Below are 21,145 nucleotides of genomic sequence, written 5' to 3' on the forward strand. Positions count from 1 at the left end.
GTGGATGGATCTCAAAGGCAATGAATGAAAAAAAAATTAATTACAAGGTCTTATCTGCACAAAATTACAAAATTCAGATGCTCAGGTCCTTTAAATAGAGTAGCATTTGTACTCTGTGTACTTGAAGCCATCTCTAGATTATTTATAACACCTAACATAAAGCAAGCCTACGTTATGTTGCTCTGTGCAGGGAATAATCACAAGGAAAGACATCTGTGTATGTTCAGTACCCACTTACTTTCTGAGCACTTCAATCTGTGGGTGTAAAACCTGTGGGCACAGTGGGCTGATACTATTTCTACTTCTGCAACATTCTCCTAAGGAAAAACTTACTGATGGTGAAGAGTGGTGGCTTCTAGAAATTAAAGTAGCTAAAAAAGGGTAGAGACAGGACCTGAAGACAGTCCTGTATTCTGACTGCAGTGACAGCCACTAAAGTCACAGCACCACTCACACACACTGTACCAAGGTCAGGCAGGTCTCCACACTGCGCTACAGCAACACAAGGTGAAAACACCAGGCGAAGCTGGGTTAGCTTACATGGCCCTCTCTAAGCTCTTTCTGCAACTTTCTGTGAACATGTAATTCTTTCAAATTAAAAAGTTAAAAGCATGCACACTTGTACACACAAGGACAGTCACAGCAAGGTAAAATGAACCATAGCCAATTTTATTCAAATTCTCCAAAATTTACACTAAACATTAATTGCTTTTAAAATGAATTTTACCCATTATATAATGGTTTTATTGTTTCATATTTTTGCCATGTTTTCTTTACAGTTCCTCAGTAGAAGCCAGAATCCTGGGTTGCCCAGTTAGGAGCCTAAAATATGTATTGAGAAATCAACATGGTTAAAAAAAAAGATACTTTCTCAGTTAACATAGAAATAAGTGATACAGCATAAATATAATCTATATAGCTTTTAGCAACTGATACAGGATAACAATGACAATCACCAGCAACAAAACAATAATAATAGAAACTGATGCTAAATCATACCAAAAAAAAAAAAAAATCACGTAAGTTATTTTCCAGCCTTAGACATTCTAGACTTAGTTGGAACATGCAATTCTAATCCTGTTCCTAGACCTCCACTGACTGGAGTCCTTGAATATTCCACAACTGCTTCCAAACAACTTCCTGCCCTCTAGTTATACACAATCATGAAGTCTAGATTCCATTCAGTTCTTTCAACATCTAATATGGAGACTCTACACAAAAGGTTAAATAGAGAATCTCAAATAAGAGATAAAATATTGTATAAGATCAGCACGAGTAGACAGCATCAACATGTTATCCACGTATTTGTTTACGGTTAGAAAGAACACAAATCTCAAGCCCCTGATAAGGCTGTAAGCAGGGAACACACAATTTCTTCAGTTTCTCTGACTAATGCATATGCTACATCTAAAGTAAGTTTTCTCAAGTTTAGTAATCTCTAAAAATGTCCATAACCTTAAATACAAGTGATACTGGCATGCTTTCAAAGTTCCCAAAACAGCTGTCACATTACTGGTAAATTCTAGACATAACAGAAAGTATGTGGTTCTTACCTCTGATCTACTATTTTGATGAAGCTTCTTTTCAATATTCATGGCCAGCATCTGGCTTCTAAAGGAGAGGCTTTTAGTCTTCTCAATCACTTGCTGATAGGGTGAGACTGCGTTGTTGCCCATGACCACATGACCCTAGAATGAAAAGGGAGGGAACGCTGTAACATCTGTGACTGGAGACGCCACTCAGCCACGCGTGTGGGGTCACAGCAAGCTAGGGCTGTTCCGCATGTGTTTCTTTGCACCATCCAGAGGTAACAGTATTTACTAGCAAGAGAATATTGGTTGCTTTGTCTTCAGAGAACTATTATATACTAAAACAAAGTGAACAATATAAATTCTTAACAGCATAAAATGTTCTAATTAAAAATGCTAGAAGTATGAAATAACTGTTATCTAGTAGCAGCCATAACCAACACCATACTCACTAATTTAGAATCAATCTTGGCATCCAGCCTCGCATTTCTAATCAAATTCACAATCCATCTTTCTGCTTCTTCTGGAGTCATGTTCAGTTTATCTGCCAACATACTAAGGAAAACAGTAAAACAGCAAAGTTAATTAACTGGGCCTGAATATTCCGTGTTTGATGCACATCGTGCAAAGGGACTTTTACATATTTGTGGGTCATGCTCTCTTCCACACGACCCCAACTGTCTGCAGTCCAAGTTTGCACCTGCTGTCCTGTACTGTCTCCACTGCAGTCACACTGAAACACCCTCTCGGGAAAGGTTCCATAGCCCGTATTTATGGAAATCCTTCTGATCTCTAAAAGGTGCTCAACAAGTACCTAACGGAGAAATGCAGTGATTCTTCAAAGGAAGTCTGCCACACAGAACATCTTTAAGAGCCACTAACGCTTGGGGCTGCCAGGTAGTCCTATGCAATAAATTCTGGGTGCCTCCCCGAGCTGTACACGGACGGCTCACATGGCAACTGAAGAGAGCAAGACAGGGCAAGACCCTGATCTAAAATGCTTTAGAAATCAACCCATCTGCATTTTTTGTTTTTCCAATTTAAGGCCAGGCCACCACAGCGCTTGATTTATCAGGACCCAAGTGACTACCGACTGCCGCAGTAGGCCAGTCAGCCACTCAGCTGGTGCAGGAGTATCTGTGCATGCGTGTGCAACACGTTAAGAATGTACATGGCATGCGCATGAGTACTTACACACAGGCAGTAACATGCAGTTCCCAAAACATATAAACTATTTTAAATGTAATGAAGAAAAACTGGAAGGAACTTTGCGACATGCAAAAAGGTTATCAGTTCTTGTCTGGGACAGACACCTGCGGAACATCAACAGTCTACCTACGGAAATTACATCTAATCTCAGATTTTAAGGTAGGAAACTTTCATCCTATATACATACTCTAACCAGAATTCTTTCTCTCCTCTTTAAGTCAATATTCCAAGTTTCATATTCCTACATGGCTGCAGCAACTGGCAAAATGAAGACCCCTAAATACCTGAGCTATATCCCACTGTTATTTACTTATTCACTTAGTAAGTCAAGTCAAAGTAAAACTTGAGTGAATTATTGCTGGCACCTCAGGTTATCTAAGTAACCAATCACACCAATAATGAATTAAAGAATGTGGCAACAGTCCAACTTATTTAACATAAAAATAGATTGAATAATAAAAATCTTCAGTCTGAAATTCTTTTCTACTTTAATAATTTTATGCAAAACAGTAAAGATTTAAAGAATTAAAATGCAATATCCTATCAAAACTTGAAAGACAAAAAGTTAAGATATGCTAGAACATGCTTACCTTATGTTATTGAAAATAATTCAGTTTACCAATAAAGATGACACATCAAAGTGCAGAATTCCCGAGTAAAGTATCTAACTCAATCCAGATTTTAAACACAAAAGGAAGTTCTACATTTACATGAAAAATCTCAAGCCTGTCTATAGGCAGCTTAAAGTAGACATCTAAGTATTTTTTGTGAGTCCATTTCTCAAGTCTTTAAATTGATTTGTTTTCTAGTTTTCCTTCTCAGCCACTGCAAAAATATGCTGACTGTTAAATAAGCACAGAATTCTTGCATGATGTTTCAAACGACAAAGCAAAAATAAGTATTTCAGGGGCCAGGGATTTAGCTCAGGGGTTCCGCTGCCTGCCTTGCAAGCACAAGGTCTCAAGTTCGATCCCCGGTACCAAAAAAAAAAAAAAAAAAAAAAGTATTTCATCCTCAGTTCAATTTCTTTAATTAAACATGTTCATGCTTGCAGCACAGAATCAGACTTTTTTGTTTATTGTTTCTGGGTAGTAATTAATACCAAGGGTCCCACTCAGGAACACGAGACATAAATCAAGATCTAGGGTCCTAATGAGTTGTCCTATCAAGCCTAGGCTGATTTTCTATCAAATCTTCATGCCCAATCTTTTAGACTGTTTCTCTGCACCGAGTCCCCCCCCCCCAACTGCCCATCCTAACAAGGATTTGGGTCAATAAGGAATTAAGAGTCTAGTTTTATTAACTGCCTCTTTAAAATACCTGGCTTTCCAAATGTATTTGATAATCACAATTCAATATACTGCGTTAAGAACTGGGATCCTATGGCCTTGGTTTTCAGAGGAGACTGTGACCAAAATACCCAAAGAAAAGTGCTCTAAGTCTTTTGGATCTTCCAAGTATGCAATGAAAAGCAATTACAAACTGTTGTGTAGAAAGTGGGTCTACCTGTGAGAATGGAAGGAAACAAAGAAATCAGAAGAAAGCCTCAATGCTGCATGTGACAACTGAAACTTCTCTGAACTTTTCAACATCTTCAGCAGTTAGCATATTGCCTTTTACTACAGTTAACATTTTGAAACTATCTCCAGCTGCTAATGTACCTTTTTATTTCTGTCAATAAGCCTAATTCTAAATATAAACAGTTATTTGGCAATAAGAATTTGAAGAAAACTATTAAGATCTAAAATGTTACTTAATAAAATAAGCAAAGCAGAAAGACTTCCTAACAAGCACATGCCAGAGCAGCCTTCTGTGAAAAGCCAAAGCAAATCTCATACAGGGAGATCATATTAATGTATGTTCCAACATGTTTATCACACACATTCTAAATATTACTTCCATACTTTGTTTTTACATACAATTAAAAACGGGTCCAAGAAATATTTTAGAACAGCTTTTAAACTTCAGACACACACTATATCTGATAACCTACTGAGCTATCCTAAATTAAGTCTTACCATAGCAATCTTTTTTGACAGATCCTGCATACTTTATGGTAAACAGATATGTAACTTATCCTACAAATCTACAGTGTTGTATATAACTGATAAAAACACTCTTAATGTGCACTTTTACAAAAATATGACATCCTGTATGCTTGTAGGAGGAAGGAAGAGGCCAGAGGCACATCCTCCCCACCTTACCTCCTCAAAAGAGTATCAAATAATACATAATAATTAGAGGCAGAGACCAGCATGAGCCAGTGAATGGACTAATGTGTCATAATTAGTACTCAGTGGTAGTCAGGTTTGAGGCTTAGAGACATTCCACTTAAAGAGTTATCTAATAAACGACTTCTCTGGGTTTTGTAATGTACAAACATGTCCACATCATTCTTGCTCATCTCTATGTTGCTCTTCAAAAAACCCATTGTAATTGTAGTTTTGAATTTGTTTAAGCACTTATTTAATGTCTGGTTTTTTCCTCCTATTTTAAGCTTTTTGTAGATGTCCTTCTTATGCTCCTCCCACTGTCTGGCCAGAAAAGGTAGTCGTTCCCATGTGTAAGGTCTCTTTCAACCGCTCTACTACAAACTCTGTTGCTTGTTATTACTAAATCACAAGTGTACGACACAGCTTATTTGTCTTCTCTAAATGCTGGACACCACCTTCTAATGTACTTTCTTATTTTCATGATACTGGGGTTTGAACTTGGGGCCTCTGCGTGCTAGACAAACACTCTATCCCTGAGTACCATCTTCAGTGCTGATCGCCTTTTAGAAAAGTGCTGCATACCCTTGAAATGAAATCACAGCAACGGAGAAGAGAAGCATGGCTGCAGGTGTTAAAAGAGCTGAAGGGAAGACAGCGGGTGGACTCTGAGAGGGCAGCTTGAGGGATCCCTGTGGAGGTGGAAATGCTCGGTACCTTGTACTGATCAGTGCTCAACGTCAGTCTGTGATATTTTACTAAGGTTTTGCAGATGCTGCTGGCAGTGGGGGCAGAGTGTGGGAATTTCCATGATTTCTTATCATTGATCCACGGTCAGTTAAAGGAAGATTTAATTTAAGACAAACAAGGCTTTGCATCAGAATTACAGAAGACCTTTATGTTAATTCAGCATAAAAGCTAGGGTCTCCCTCAGTCCTTTTTTAGGGGTTAGGGTTAATCTAATTATCATTTTTTTTCTTTTTAAAGTTCTCACTTCATTCTAAAGTGCAGGCAGAACCACAACTTTAGAGAAAGCAAAGATTCTCCAAGGACCACTGCAAAAGAAATCACCTGAGACTCTTTCAACTCAAATTCTCCCATCTCAAGTGATCAAAAAGTCATCTTTTTTTTTTTTTTTTTAAGTCGTCTTTTTAAAAAAAAAAAATCATTTCTTTTTTTTTTTTTTTGGTAACAGGGATCGAACTCGGGACCTTGTGCTTGCGAGGCAGGTGCTGGAACCACTGAGCTGAATCCCCGGCCCTTCTTTTTTTTTTGTTAGCAAGTCTGCCGTACATAATGCTTACATTCCTTATGTGGAGTTGGTGTGCACACGAAGCACCTTAATTTCTTTTCAGGAAAGTCTATTCTTTTTAAATTGCTCACTTTCCAAGGCGATTTCAATGTAAAACTGGGTTTGCACATCTCTAGGCTGAGTAGTGCTCACCCACGTTACAGCTGAGGCCTAAAGCACACGTCTCAGACCCGCGTGGGGCGGTGACTGGGCCATGGGAGCTGCACTCACTGGGGAAGAGTCCATCGCCGTGTGCTGGAGCTGTGGCGTGACCCTGAAGGGGTAGGGGTCTGCTTGACCTGGCTCCTCTATTCTATCACTTCCTGGCTGCAGTGGGTTGAGCAGCTTTTCCTCTACCTCTGCCACCCTGTTCCTGCCTTGGAACCAGCAGTCCACAAAGTGAAACTGTGAGCCAAAATAAACCTCTCCTCCTTTAAGTGGCAAGCACTGGGGTTCTGTCCCAGCGATGGAAAGTGGCTAATATCCCACATACTGATTTAAACATAAATGGTGCTTCTTTTGATCATCTTCTGTGAATTCCAAGTCTTGCAGACTGAACTAACCTGTTTGCTACATTTGTAAAAGTCCAACATGAAAACTTGATATATTATTTTCAGCTACTGCATTTCTAAGCCAATAAAGTATCTTTAAGAACATGAAAAGGCCAACCTTATTCATTATATAATAAAGATATTAAATCACTGATTTGCCACTGTATCACTCTAGCAAGCTATAATTACATGGTTGAAAAATTGGTGCTCAAATGCGTGGTTTTCAATTTCAGCTGTGTTTTGGAGTAACTTCCCTTGGGGCATGGCACAGCAGCGCTGCTATACATGACAGCATAACATACTCAGTGTATCTTATTCAAAAGTTAGAGGTGGCCACAAGAATCTATGTTTCTAAAACAAAACTCTACAGGGATTGAGAGACAGAGTTAAATACTGACTCAGGGGTTTCATTTTTTCATTTTTATCCTTGGGCTCAACTGATACTCGAAATGACCAATTTATCTAAACAGACTATTCCTGAAAGTATCAACTGCTCACAATGAAAAGGAGGTACAGTGTAAAAAGTGTCAGAAACCTATTGGCCTAGGCCCTGTCATTTAATATGACCCAAGCAACTTAATACCCCTGAGCCTTGAGTTTCCCAGGCAACAAGCAATGAAGTTGTACAGAGTCAATGTTTATAAAACTGTATCTCTCAAAGTCCTAGGGTTCCAAAGAGTTGTCTTAATAGGAGAAAAGTTATTTTGAGCTACAGGATGAGCAGGGTTAAAGGGCCCTGCTTTGACCTGCTTATATACACATAAATATGTAACAGTGCACTTGAAAACAAGTCCCACTGCTCCTATGCGTGCATGCGTGTGTACACACTCCAGATGTGAAAGCCTCGATTCTGGAACGTGAAATGTGAACCTCTGCAGGGCACCATGCTCAGCAATGCAGATACCAGGCCTTCCCTCACTGAAGAAAGCGGTACTGAACCGTCAGTCTTCACTGTGTGGCACTGGATTACAAGTTCTCTAGGTTTGCTTTCAGCTCAAAAATTCTCTAGTATTTGAAGAAAACACATTCATCTATGTAGTTTTTAAAAATTCATGTATTTTTAATTGTCCAAGCTAGAAAAATATTCCACAGGTAGCAATTAAAAAAAAAAAATGTTCAAACAACCTGAGTGAAAGCAAGTTTTATCACTAGAAGGAAACATTTCTAGACTTTGGAAAGCCATTAGAAATTTAGCCTGAAAATGCTTTAAGGACCAAACAAAAAATAAGTATCTACACCAAGTTAAATATGAAAAATTCTTAGGTGATGTTCATGTCACAGAAATGTTTATAGAAACAATCCTACTTTATTGTCTTCTTTTAGCTATATACCTCTCCTCAGCAGATAGGGTAAATACTGTACTTCATTTATTTACTATTAAACACAGTAAATTGAGTTGTGAGAAACTAAATAATGAACTGAAAGTCCCAGAACTAATAAAAAGGGAGAGCTAGAATTAGAACAAACCTTCCTATCCATAGTACCTTAGACAAAAACAAAAAAAATTATCATGTGCAAAAATGTTAAGCTCATTAAAACACAGGACAGAGGAAACTCATTCACTTAACAAATATTTACAGTATTTATATTACACTGCACAAAGCATGGTAGGTACTAAACAGTTAGTATACAAGGTACTAACCATGCAGAGCCAGGCTTCAGAAGGCTCACAACAAGGGTAAAGAAGTTCTACACACACAAAACAAAACCAAGAAACACTCAAGTGACCATATTCTCATGTGAAATGAGGGGAACTCCACAGAAGAAGCCAAAATGCTAATATTCGTTGCTTACAAGCCCTAATTATCAATCTTAGAATTGTTACCCCTAATGTCCACCAGAGCCCCACAGATAATGTACCTCCCTCTGTATCTCACAACCTAGCATCACGCACCAGGAATATTAATGTATTCATTAAAAGAATCAGGTTTCAAAAATTATGTCTGCAAGCCTAAACAGCAGTACAACTGAAGTCAAAGATGCTAACCCCACAGAACGGCCCCAAGAGCACACTATACTTCTGAGCAATCACTTCAGTGACAGCCACTAAGCTCAGGCAAGCAAGCATGGGTCCCGCAGCAAGACAAATGGCATTAAAGGAAAAGAGTGTGGCCTACAGCCAATTCCTCAGAGGCAAACAAACATTAAAGTACTATTAAGTTTTTATGTTTTATATTTGACTTCATCTGTGGCCAAATAGCAGTAACTGTTTTTCAAACTCTACTACAGAAAATTAGTTTCTAGTAAGTTACGTACATTCCACAATTTTCTCCCAATAATGTTCTCACACAACAGAAAATTTCAACTAAAATTTACCACAATTTTCCAGTGTTTCAACATTTTAGAATGTCATAAGTTTACTTATGAAAATTCAAATATGTAATTAAACAAAACATACTTAACACACTTAATTTATAGAAATGAACCTAGTGGTCTTTTAACAGAATTTCTGATTTACAAAGAGCCAACCCTTACTTAAACTGCTGTTGAAAACCAGCTGTTCATTTCACTTTTCTCTCTACGTAACGGTTTACCTTTTTAGGGTTTTCTCCCCAGTCCTGGGGATCGAACTCAGGACCTTGCACTTGCAGGCAGGCGCAGCGCCAGGGCTAGCTCCCCAGCCGTAACAGTTAACAGAATTTACTCCCTGAAGAGGTAACCGAAAACCGCACACTGCCTCCAACTTACCATTCTGAAAACGGCGGCTGTGCCACCTCACAGGAAAGCGGAAGACCCAAGTGGGCAGCGCCCTAGAGCCCAAGCCAAAGCCAGGATTTTCACAAGTCCCCAGAAGACTACTTCCTCTTTCTTCCAACCCAGAGAAACAAACCTCCCACGATCTAAAATGCTACTGCGTGTCACTTTAAACACATGAATGTTCCCAGAAAGCTGAAGGCGGAGAATACACATCAAGTGAGGACGCTCACCTAATGCTGATGCACTGGTGGATGCGGCAGAAAGTCTCAAATATGAAGAGACGGGCGTTCTCAATGAAGTCCCCCAGGCAGGCCACCAGGAAGAAGTCATTCACCAGCACCTGTGTGCGCAAAACAGAAAACGAAAAGCTGATGATGCTGACAGTCTGCAAGTTTACCAACTGAGACTTACACGACAGCACTTTCTAGAGAACTGCCTTCGAGCCTCTGAAAATTTAAATAAGCAGTGGAAGGACTCTAGAGAAAAAGGCCCCGCCCGGAATCTCTTCACTCCACTGGTGTGTGCAAGTGGCTGAGCCACCTCCCGACATCACGGCCGTCCTGCCCAACGCACCACCCACTCGCTGTGTGGTAACACACCTCCTCTCCCACACTGCTTAACATGCATAACCACACCGACCGGCCGACCGGCCATCTCTGTGACAGAAAAGGAGGCACAGAAGACTACAAGGAACAGCAAGAGTGACGGCAACGCAAAGGGCAGTGCTGCCCCACAAGTGATAAAATTAAAGAGAGTACTCCTTCTTCATTAGCAGCAGTAAGGGGCCTTCTGACGCTCCTGGATTCACGAGCCCCAATACTTAGCATAATGAATATTTGGCAATACAACTATTTACTTTGATGATGTTACATAATTATGAGAACAAAAATTATCTAACTGATTCTGTTTCTATTTGTCTAACGTTTGAAAATCACCTCTCAATATCTATTTGTGTACATTTTTTTTTTAATCTTAGAGAAATGAGATCTCGGTCAACAAATACCTATTTGTTCTAAAATCTGAATTCAAAATATGTAATTCATGAATCTGGTGAATGCAGCTACATTTAAGTTCTTTGTTTAGTTCTTAAAAACTTATAAAATAACTAATTCAAAACCACTCTAACCCAACTTTACGGTTGCTCTCAAAGAATACTAGTTTCTACTAATCATCATACGCAATATACAGCTGTTACAAAACTTGCAATGACAACAAATTGCCTGGTTTAAAATAAATGTTTAATACCATTGTGAAAAATTCTAAGGATAACTCCGTCTACAACATAAGATTGAGAACCACAGTTGGAACATGCAATTCAGAGTGAGGTTGCCTGTACCTGTGAAATACTGTATGCATTTATTCGTTCAAGAATCAAATTAAAGATTCATCTGTACACTTAAAATCCCCCAGGTTTTTTTCTGGTACTGGGAACCCCCAATGTTCTAACAAACTGCCCTAACAAAAGGGATACATTTAGGGCAACATGATAAAATGTCTTCAGCCCACCACATTCTCAATTTGTCATTTGAAGATTAATGTATTTCTGACTTAATTACTTCATTAATTAAGACATTAACTCCAAAAATGTAAAAGCATTATAGTTTATAAGTAGAAACTCATACTTACTGATTCACATTCCCTCAGCTTCTTCTGAGCCCCATCAAAGTCAAAGTTAACATATAAGCATTCAACAAATTCTGTAATTGGGTCCTTATATGTGTAAGACTCCTATAAAATTAAACAAAATGCCCAGTTAGATCTACTTAAACCTGTCCAGTAGACTGCCCCTAAAATATCCCAATGGTCCTGTTTTCTCCTTTACCACTCATGCACAGTAAATAGCCTACTACAGTACTAGCTTCTCAAGGCAATGGCTCCTATCCTAAGCAAAGATCACACCTTAAGCTTATAGTATCTTCCAAACCAAGTTCTCTAAGTTCTCATCCTATAATCATTCCAAAGGCTTTCAAATTCCCTATGAACAAAAGTCTCTTAGTTAATAAACAGTGGTGAACATCCCCAGATATAAAGGTATTTAGGTCCTACTGGACAACAACTAGTTTTTTGTATTTAATTTATTCTTAGATTAAATAAAGTTTTTTTTTTCTTTTTCTTGTTCCTCTTTCTTACAAGCTCACTAAGCATCAACAGCAAGGCAGCGTTTGTCCAGTCCGGTGAGTAGTAATACTGTATTCTATTTAAAGGTCACCTCTCTATAAAATGATGCTGATAATGATCCCCAACAAGCAGCTGCAGGTAGCTTCATTTTTTGCAAAAGAACACCACAAGTATAGAGTGCACAGTAAGCATCCACCTAGCAAACAGCAGTCACCACTCACGGCATACCTAACACAGGAATATTTTAGACTTAAAATAAATGCTCATTTAAGACACTTCTCTCATTTTTTTTTTCTTTTTTTTCCCTGACAGTACTCAAAATTGAACCCAGGGCCCTGTACATGCTAGGCAAATACTCTACCACTGAGCCACACCCCCAGTTATCCCCTCCTCTTTTACTTTTATGAACCAAGAGTCTTTACTTTAGAGAAACAGATTAGACCTAAGATTCAGTATTTTAAGAAGATCTACAAAAATTTTTAGTTTTACCTGTTGAATAACTTTTACTAGATCTTTTAGCACCTGCCGACGCTTTCGAACATCTTTATTTGTTATGACTGCAGTGGTCAGATAGCGGAGAATATGTGGACACATTGTCTGAATTGCATTAAGGTACCTAAGATAAAAATAGAAGTCAATTTATATCAGTAACTTTCCCAGTTCTCTACACCTTAACCCAGTGTGAGTTCAAGGAGACACCTGGGCAATCCATTGGGGGGTACTGTTCACTAGCTTAAGACTGCCAATATTTAAAAATAAATACGTAAGCACACCTCTTCCAAGAAAACAAACAGGATCCAATTTTAGGAGGAATCTAAATGAGGATGCCAGCCAGCATCCCCCAACTTAGAGTGCGGTGGTTTGGAATGTCCTTAGATGTGCTGTCAGGGCGCTACGCAAGACAACAAAGATAAGACTTTCATTCACCCCTTAGAACAAATGTAGAAAAACCTATGCGCAAAACACCCAGCACAATCAGAAAATCAGGCTCTTTCATAAGGAATTCAGGGTATGAAAAAGTGTAAACAGTGTGAAGTATATGATTACAGAATTTCACGGTATGGGTTTAACTGGTAGCAATGGAATTAGGAAAAAGGGAAGAGAAGTCAGAAACGTGGCAGGAGGGTCTAGGCGGCTATTCAGCAGTGCTACTACTGGATGACCAACAGTGCACGACTCATGATCATTCAGCACGCTCCTCCTTAAATAGCTGCCCAACTACCGACCTAGAGAGCATTAGCTGAACCCATCTGAGTGACAGGTACTGTGCCAAGCTCAGAATGACCTGTCCATAAAGCTCGTTCCTTAGCCGGACAGCCAAGCCCCAGGCTACCCACCCGCCCCAACCCCTGACACCACTATCGCTTGCCTCCCGCTTCCTTCCCTAAAGCTCATGCCACATGAACTGCTCTTACACACAATGTCCCAGGAAAGCCTAAGGCCTAGCCATCTGTCCAGTTTCAGTTTCAATATTCTACCTCCCAAGCTCTCACAGGCTGCAGCTGACTGATCTTTATTTTACTGTGCTATAAGGTTCCCTTCAAAATGCTGCTTGAACTCTTCCGAGGACCCTAAAATTTAACATCTGATAAATACTATCTGACACTGCCACATACCTCCCCTAATACACACCCCTTTAAACAAGCCAGGTACAGAAGTCATCAATATCCACTCAATATAATAATTTCTAAAGAAGGGTATCAAGAATGCACTAAGCTAAAAGCTGTATCATCTGAAAAATTTAGTCTGAGTTTCAAGTGGCAAGTTTTAAATATCAATACACTTCCAGAACACTTGTTTATCTCAATATTCTCCTGCCCTAGACCTCACTAACTCGCACAGGAGGACCTCTTTTTTATTATTGGTTTTGAAGATGGTAATTTTCATAGGCTTCTATGAGACTCAATCAAAAGTCTACTGAAAATCATCACACGGGAATAGCAAACTCTACAACTTTATTACACACAATTTTAAGCTCTTATTTCCTTTTATTTATCCCTTCATGACACTATAGTTTCATTATTTTTGGTGGTGGATGACTTACTTCCTTGGGAAATTTGTTTCTGAGCATATGCCAGGAGGTGAAATAATTTTTTCAAAGTACCAAGTAAGCATTTTCAGCTTCGTAAGCAAGTGGAAAAACTGAGACTATGCAGGTACTTATAAAGATAAGGGGCAGGGATTTAGCTCAGTGGTTCTGCCGCCTGCCTCGCAAGTGCAGGGACCGAGTTCCATCCCCGGTACCAGAGAGAGAGAGAGAGAGAGATTGAGAGAGAGAAGACAAATTTCCCAAATACTTTACTTACAAAACTCAAAATATCTGAGTATAATTTTTAAAATACAGGCCCAGTAATAAGATCAATGGCATTTCCTTACTGAGTGCAACTTTCTTTGTGCTCAAATTTCGAGGTCTGCATCGTTAAAACTGACTGTAGGAGTTGACTGGTTCATGCTGACCTCTAAGGAGAGCCCACATTCCTGTCTTCCTTCCCCTTGGTGCTGCTGGCCATGGAGCCCGAGGCCTCACAAACACACGTGCTAATAGCCTCCACGTGACCACCGCACTTTCATTTGACTTCCCTGGCTGGCCATCTCCCTTCTCTGTCAATCAAAATTTAAGACTCAGATCAATTTCACATTCACTGCACGGGTAAAAATTCACTCCAAGTACAAGACAGGTCAATACAGTCTAGATAACCAGTACAGTTTAGAATCCTGAAAGTGCAATGATATGATTTCAGCTTTCATATTACAAATCACCTTTAAAAAACTATTTGTAGAGATACGGTATATTATCCAAAAATAATATTCGCAATTATCTGAAAAGTGTTTAGCTAGAAATACACCTCTTTTTTCCACAGAGATATAGTTATGGGGCTAGGTTTTCTTCATATACTTCAAACAAAACACATTACCAGAGACTGAATGAAAATTAGTTTTGAAAGCAAATACAAAAAAATCTAGTTGCAAATTAACCCACCAACCGAAGGTGTACGTAATGTAAAACACTTCCAGCTTCTCACTAAATTCTTGTTTTAAAAAGTTATTTTTCATAGGCAAAAAATTTATTCCAAATCCAATTAATCTGCTATTTGTCTATTAATACACTTTTTAATTTGCTTTAATTTTTAACACAATATGTGCATGTGCGTACACATACACACATTAATTTCTAGTTTTACAATGTTCTGCCCAGAAACTCCAATCTATGAAAAACAAATTAAATTACAGATCTTTAGTGGTTTAATATGTGTATTTTTTTCTTTTTTTGTCTATGAACCATAGAAATCTGAATGAAAGTGTTAAACCTACTTGTAGAATATAGCTTGATAATTTAATATCTTAACTGTAAGTTATTTTTATGATAATGAATCTTACTTTAAAATAAATTTATACCTTTGTATAATGTTTTCCTTTCTGTAAAACTTTTGATTTTTCAATCCTAAAATTTCTACACTTGATCTTAGCCAAAAGGCCGAGACGCGATCAATCCTAAAATTTCTAAGATCTCAATTGCGTTACTTTTTATTTCTGATATCTATAACAAATGCTCCTACTAATGAATTAAAATTTTCTTTTAACCTCATAAAAGCCACAGAGGTGTCAGGAATCAAACTACTTAGGTTTCACCATATCTGTATTATAGAATTTTCAAAGGGGAAGGTTCAAATACTTTCATTTTTCTAGTTTGTTTATTTTTATTGCTTAGAATCTAGAATCAGATAAATTTAATGTTCCTTTCTGCATATACACACATAAGTATGTGTATATCTACATGACTGCAAAGAACACAGGAGAGTGAGTTTACTACTAAGAGCAGCACAGGACGCCGATCCTAGTGACTCCAAGGGCCAAGTTCAGGAAGGGAGCCCTTCCCCTCATCCCAACACAAGGCACCATCAGGACTGGAGCCATGACACAGGCTCCAAAACTACGCTCAGCTCTGTGCTTCAGGAGACGCTCATTTTCCCAACCTTGACTTAGGAGCAACAATCAGCTCTTGAGACAACCTGTACAGGCTTTAGGGAACAGGGAGGGGAAATACTGAATGCTAGTATTATTTTTAAATCTCTTTTCCTTTAGATACATGTTTGATTAATCTCCATAAATATTGACAAATACGTCACCAATTACTGAATGTGAAGATGGATAGACAGTTTAAAGATATGTATGTAACTCTTTTATTCATTCATCAATACCCCCCAAATTTCTTGCTGTGATTTACTGGTCATCTTTCTGCATATTCCAGATTCATTCAGTATTGTTGGCATGTCTCAAATACTACATGACCATGTAACTTGTAACTGTCGATATCACAAGTAAAAAAGCATCCAAAACGGACAGAGTGAGAGGTACTGACCGCAGGCAGAATCATGAAAAGATAAAAAAGCAATCTTGGAAATGTTCATGTAAATGCTCAGGGTGATATACATCATAAGGCAGGGGCTGGGGATTTAGCTCAGTGGTTCTGCTGCCTGCCTTGCAAGTGCAAGGTCCCGAGTTCGATCCCCAGTACCAAAAACAAAAAAAAGCGCCCCCTGATAATACATCAAAAAGCATGCCTGGTCCTGGTTCTAGCGCCAAGAACATTCTATCCCAAAAATGGTTAGGTAGGCCATGAATGGTCCCACTAAACATTTCAGTCATAAATTAACTAACTATCTCTACTCTAATTCCAAGCACTCAAAACACAATCTTTGGTTTATTTTATGGCTTCCTATCCATTAAACCTACAGGGTCAGAAGATGCTGCCATTGATGTACCAGGTACTTAATTCTCTTAGCACTTACACTACTCATTTAAATTACTGATGGCATTCTGGCTTCATCCATCAGTGTTCTGAGCTTTGTTCAACTCTGTTCTTCAGAAACCTCCCCACAGGACATTGCCAAATAAAGGTGCTGCTGCACCTGCCATGTCAAAGGCCAAAGAAAGCCAAGTCGCCCTTACAGGACCTTCTTTTAGCAGTTGCCCTTTAAAAAAAAAAATCTTTCCACTAGCTTTGTATTTCCCTTCAATATATGAGATATGATTTATGTAACTTTTCAGTTTACAGATTACCTATCACAGCTCCCAGGAAAAAAATTTTTAAATTTTACATGTATATGCACAATATTAAATGCCCAGTCTCCCAACGATAGGATTTAAGAAGGAACAACCACTCAGACAGAATGAGTCTATTATATATATATTTACATTTAAGATAAGTTTAGACATTTAAGATAAGTTTAGAACACAGGAAAAGATTATACACTGTCTTTTAGCTCTGCACCGTCTCTCTTTCAACAAAAAAATTCCCACTGTTATAGAAAATGCAAGTAGTGACTAAATATATTATTGCTGATCTTTTTTGGTTTTTTATGGTTTTTTTTTTGGTAGCAGGGATTGAACTCGGGTCCTTGAGCTTGCACAGCAAGCGGTGAAACCACTGAACTAAATCCCCGATCCTAACGCTGATCTTAAGTGCCCGTACTAATATGAAAAGTAAACCAGGTTGTGAAAAGTGCTTCTATCAACCAGACTCAGAGAACATTTAATATTCCACGCAGAAACATTAATACATACCTTTTAAAAACTGTTCCCTATTTTTCCATACAAAATTAGTGGTACTTCTTCACTGAATGTTTTTCATTTGTATAAATAACTTAAATTTCTATTAAATTCAAAGTCCTGGTTGATTATGTTAACAATTTAAAGGGATTAAATACTTCAATCTGAAAAATCTTTCTAAAATGAACACTTTTTTTTTTTTTGGTACTGGGGATCGAACTCAGGACCTTGTGCTTGTGGAGCAGGCGGCAGAACCACTGAGCTAAATCCCCGGCCCTAAAATGAACACTTCAAGAGCACATTTATTAATGTGACTTAGTTTAACTTATTACATCCTATCAACCTATCCAAAAGTATCAGTAGAGTATCATTTTCAAGCTTAAAAATTACAGAAACAATTTTAAAACAGGCTGTTTCATCTTCACTACTGCTTTATATTGGAAGGGTATTACATCATCTATTGGTAAACTGTACTTTTATAAACTAAAATGTGCAGTTTTTAAAAACTGTTAAAAATGTTAGTTTTGCTGTTTAAAATGTGTTAGTCATAGTGTGACAATGAGCAGAAAACAAATCAAAATAAAATGTAACAGAACTACCAAATGTTTACTTAGGTTATCAAATGATAAAAATATGGTTCAAGAATGTTTCTATGAAACCTGACTGATATAGTTCATACGAGTCAGACCATAAGGAAACCGCTAAAATGTTTCATTGTACTCTGGGGCTGTGTACAGATGACAGGAGCCAACAATGCCACTACGATATACGAAGCTCAGACAATAATCGCAGAGTATGTTTTCAATTTTGGTGATCCAGACGTCAGAAATGTGGATAAATGAAAAAGACCTAAGGAAGGCAAGCAAGATAGCAGTAGAGCTCAAAATCTGAAGGAAGCAGAGAAAAGTAAAATTATCTTCTAATATGAGGAGTCTGTGTAAGTAGTCTTGTTTCTTGCTGTTCCAACTAATCAAGAACAAGTTTCAGAAGCATATGAGTTCGACTGGAAGAGTAAACTTTTAACAATGACTCTTGGCTAACAACAGAGTGGTCTTGTTCAGTAAGCTGTGAATTTTCATCACTGTAAGATTCACTGAAAGCCAGACAGGGTAAAGACGACATAAAAGCTTCTGCCCTCAGATCCGTGGTGGACGGAGTTCCAGGACCCGCTCTGCATACCAAACTCACAGATGCTGAGGTCCCACACTTCGTGGAGCAGTAGCCAGAGAACCCAAGCACATCCTCCCGTGCTCTGCCTCACTTCTAAGTTACCCACAATGTCTGCCACAGTACACATGCTGGGGAACTCCTGAGACCTTGTAACAAGCACGTTCTGCTCAGTTCTCTTAGGGTGAGTCCCAGGATTCTGCACCGGGGTAGTGACCCTATGGGGCATGCGTGCTGCAGCAGGGTATTTGTCACACTGAAAGCTCTAAGTTTCCCCATCACTATTACACCATGCTTATGCTACTGGCCCAGGAACCACAATCAGTAGCACTATGGAAGGCCTAAAGCACGTTTTAGCAAATGATTTAGTAAAGAGTTACACATGAGCCTTTCAATTAACAAGCAATTCGATCACATGGGGAAGGAAATAAATGAAGGACAACAAATTTACATGTTAAGAGAGAAAGACAGTTAAAGTTACTTTCAGACAATTACAATCAAAATTCTCCAGTGAAGTAACTTACTGTGGCTGGTAAAGGAAGAGATCAATAATATTATCTCGACCTTTGGGGTGGTTGAAGAAAACAAAGAGAGACCAGTGGATGAGCCACGTTCGCTGCTGAAGGGACTGGAGGGGAGAACTCACAGACTGCAAGATTAAGAAAGGTATACATAGGGCAAATTAATACAGGAGGAAGAGGTCAGGGAACAAACACCAATTTCAAAATTGTAATAAAAAGTATGCTATTTGAAGGCATATAGGAGGGCCACCAAGACCAAAGTCTGACCCCAAGCCTTTCTCTCTGTCATGTCTTTGATGTTCCAAATAGATTATCACACTGTTCTTAGAGACAGAATCAATAATGCAAAATCACTCACGCTTAAAGGTTATAAGCTATTATAATAATTTCAGAAAATATTCAAACAACAGGATCTCAAGTAAATACTCTCTAACTCATGGTTTTATTAGTGTGGATGCAAACTGTCACCTTGTGCACAGGACTTGCAGGAATTAGTACTAATGACAGTGTCCTGTCCCCTAGTATAGAAGGGCACGTAACTAACAGGCAGGAAGACTGAGTTCTCTAAAAGCTAAACAATCTGACATTCTCTTCATCTTCAAGGCGGAGTGAAATTAGCCAACTCATTGTGATTTCTTTTTGTCAGGTCAACAAAAGCTAATCTGAAACTTTTTATAGATTTTTTTTTTCTTTTCCCAAAGTGCTCAGTGCTTTTCCTTATTAGAAAGAATGAGGCATACATAGAAATTGTAAAGAACAAAAAGTATAACTCACATTGTTATCTATGGTTTCTTTTAGGCGGGTAAGGTCTTCCATGGCTGCATCCCAATTCTGCATTAAGATTTCAGAGGCTAGTTTCCCCCAGAGGGAACTTAAAGCATTTCTATCAGTTGCTGGAACCTATGTAAGAAATCACAATTGACTGTATTTTGAATACTATGAAAGAAAAAGAATTTATCCCCCACATATCCATTCAGCCTTACTCAAATGCCTGTAGGTCTCTACTCTAAACTCTACCTCTTTTAGATAAAATGAATAACTGTTTCAAACAAACTATTAAAAATACTCTTGTCTATAATATCCAGTCTTGATCAGAAAATAAAGGACAACCCTTAAAACCAGGAAAACAGCAGCACCTTCTCAGCCTCACGCACTTCAGGTACTTTATGGACACAAATTTTAGGCACCTAAACTTTAGAAACCAAGTCTGTCACTAAAATCACTGCAACGAAGACGTAGGAAATCAAGACTTGAGAATTTCATAATATAATGAAAACTTATGTGCAATGTGAAAGGAATTTCCAAATTGCAACAAAAACAGAAGGAGCTACAGGGAGGAGAGGAAATAAAGCCTCGCTGGTTAATAACAATTACAGAAGATTACGTACTATAATAAATATTAGTTTTCTCAAAATTTTAACAAAAACCAAAACAAACTCGATTTTTTTATCCCCATTTCCGGCGAAGGGGACTAATGCACGAGACGTGTAACTTGCTCAGAATTACACTTCCAATCTGTAAAGCTCTATGTTTTCTCCAGTAAATACCCGGCACGTAAGGTCTAAGGGCCACTCTACTCTCCTCCACTGCTGAAAGAGGGTAACGAACTCAGAGCTCCCACACGGATCAGGCTAATAACAAAAATGAACAAAGCAGGATTCCCTCAAACGGTGAAAGAAATAAGTAAAAGGACTGAACTGATTATGTTAGAGCAGCCAAAGTGAGGGTACTAGAGGGAGAAAACATTTTTGCAACCTCAGTTGAAATTTAAATTAATTTCTCACCAAGCATTTACATGGTAATACATTATAAAATACTACTATTATATACTGTAAGTTAAATTGTATAGGCAGGTGTAGAAATCCAACAACTAAACATTCTGGCTCTACCACTTGCTATTAAAAGCAGCTAGACTGCCTGAGCTTTAGCTTAATTTATAACAGGACAGTAACAGAACCCATCTGAGTTGTTGTATAACTGAAATAATGCAATGCACTGATACAGTGAGCGACAAGTCAATCAATGTGAGACATTACCAAAATGTTAATAGAAATGATGTCAGGGTACTACAGGTTATCTGAAGTATAATACAGACTCTGGCCATGGGTTTCTTTCTTGGAAGGCAGTAATTATCTCACATTAAATTTTGAACCACAGCCACGAAACCAAAGTTCTAACTGTCACGATGCACACCCACAATACAACATGTACAAAAATATTCATGACAACCTTATTTGTAATACAAAACCCAGAAGTAATCCAAACGTTCACCAACAGATGAACACATAAACTATATGAACAG

The 21,145-nt window shown here is 38.3% G+C and overlaps 1 protein-coding gene across 1 annotated transcript in view; it reads right to left on the reverse strand.

The window, feature by feature from the left end:
• Window positions 1-648: 648 nt before the first annotated feature.
• Window positions 649-21,145, reverse strand: part of Eif3e (eukaryotic translation initiation factor 3 subunit E) — a 37,781-nt gene continuing 17,284 nt past the window's right edge. The window contains exons 6-13 of the mRNA XM_004850284.4: window positions 19,618-19,743; window positions 18,847-18,971; window positions 12,095-12,221; window positions 11,114-11,215; window positions 9,718-9,827; window positions 1,982-2,084; window positions 1,554-1,688; window positions 649-822 (exon numbers count right to left, since the gene is read on the reverse strand). Coding sequence (XP_004850341.1) covers window positions 784-822; window positions 1,554-1,688; window positions 1,982-2,084; window positions 9,718-9,827; window positions 11,114-11,215; window positions 12,095-12,221; window positions 18,847-18,971; window positions 19,618-19,743 — 867 coding nt within the window. The 3' untranslated portion in view covers window positions 649-783. The remainder of the gene's footprint in view (window positions 823-1,553; window positions 1,689-1,981; window positions 2,085-9,717; window positions 9,828-11,113; window positions 11,216-12,094; window positions 12,222-18,846; window positions 18,972-19,617; window positions 19,744-21,145) is intronic.

The sequence above is a fragment of the Heterocephalus glaber genome, unplaced genomic scaffold, assembly GCF_053883595.1.
Source record: "Heterocephalus glaber isolate CG9 unplaced genomic scaffold, H.glaber_assembly_v1.0 deba00001556, whole genome shotgun sequence".
Taxonomy (NCBI): Eukaryota; Metazoa; Chordata; class Mammalia; order Rodentia; family Bathyergidae; genus Heterocephalus; species Heterocephalus glaber.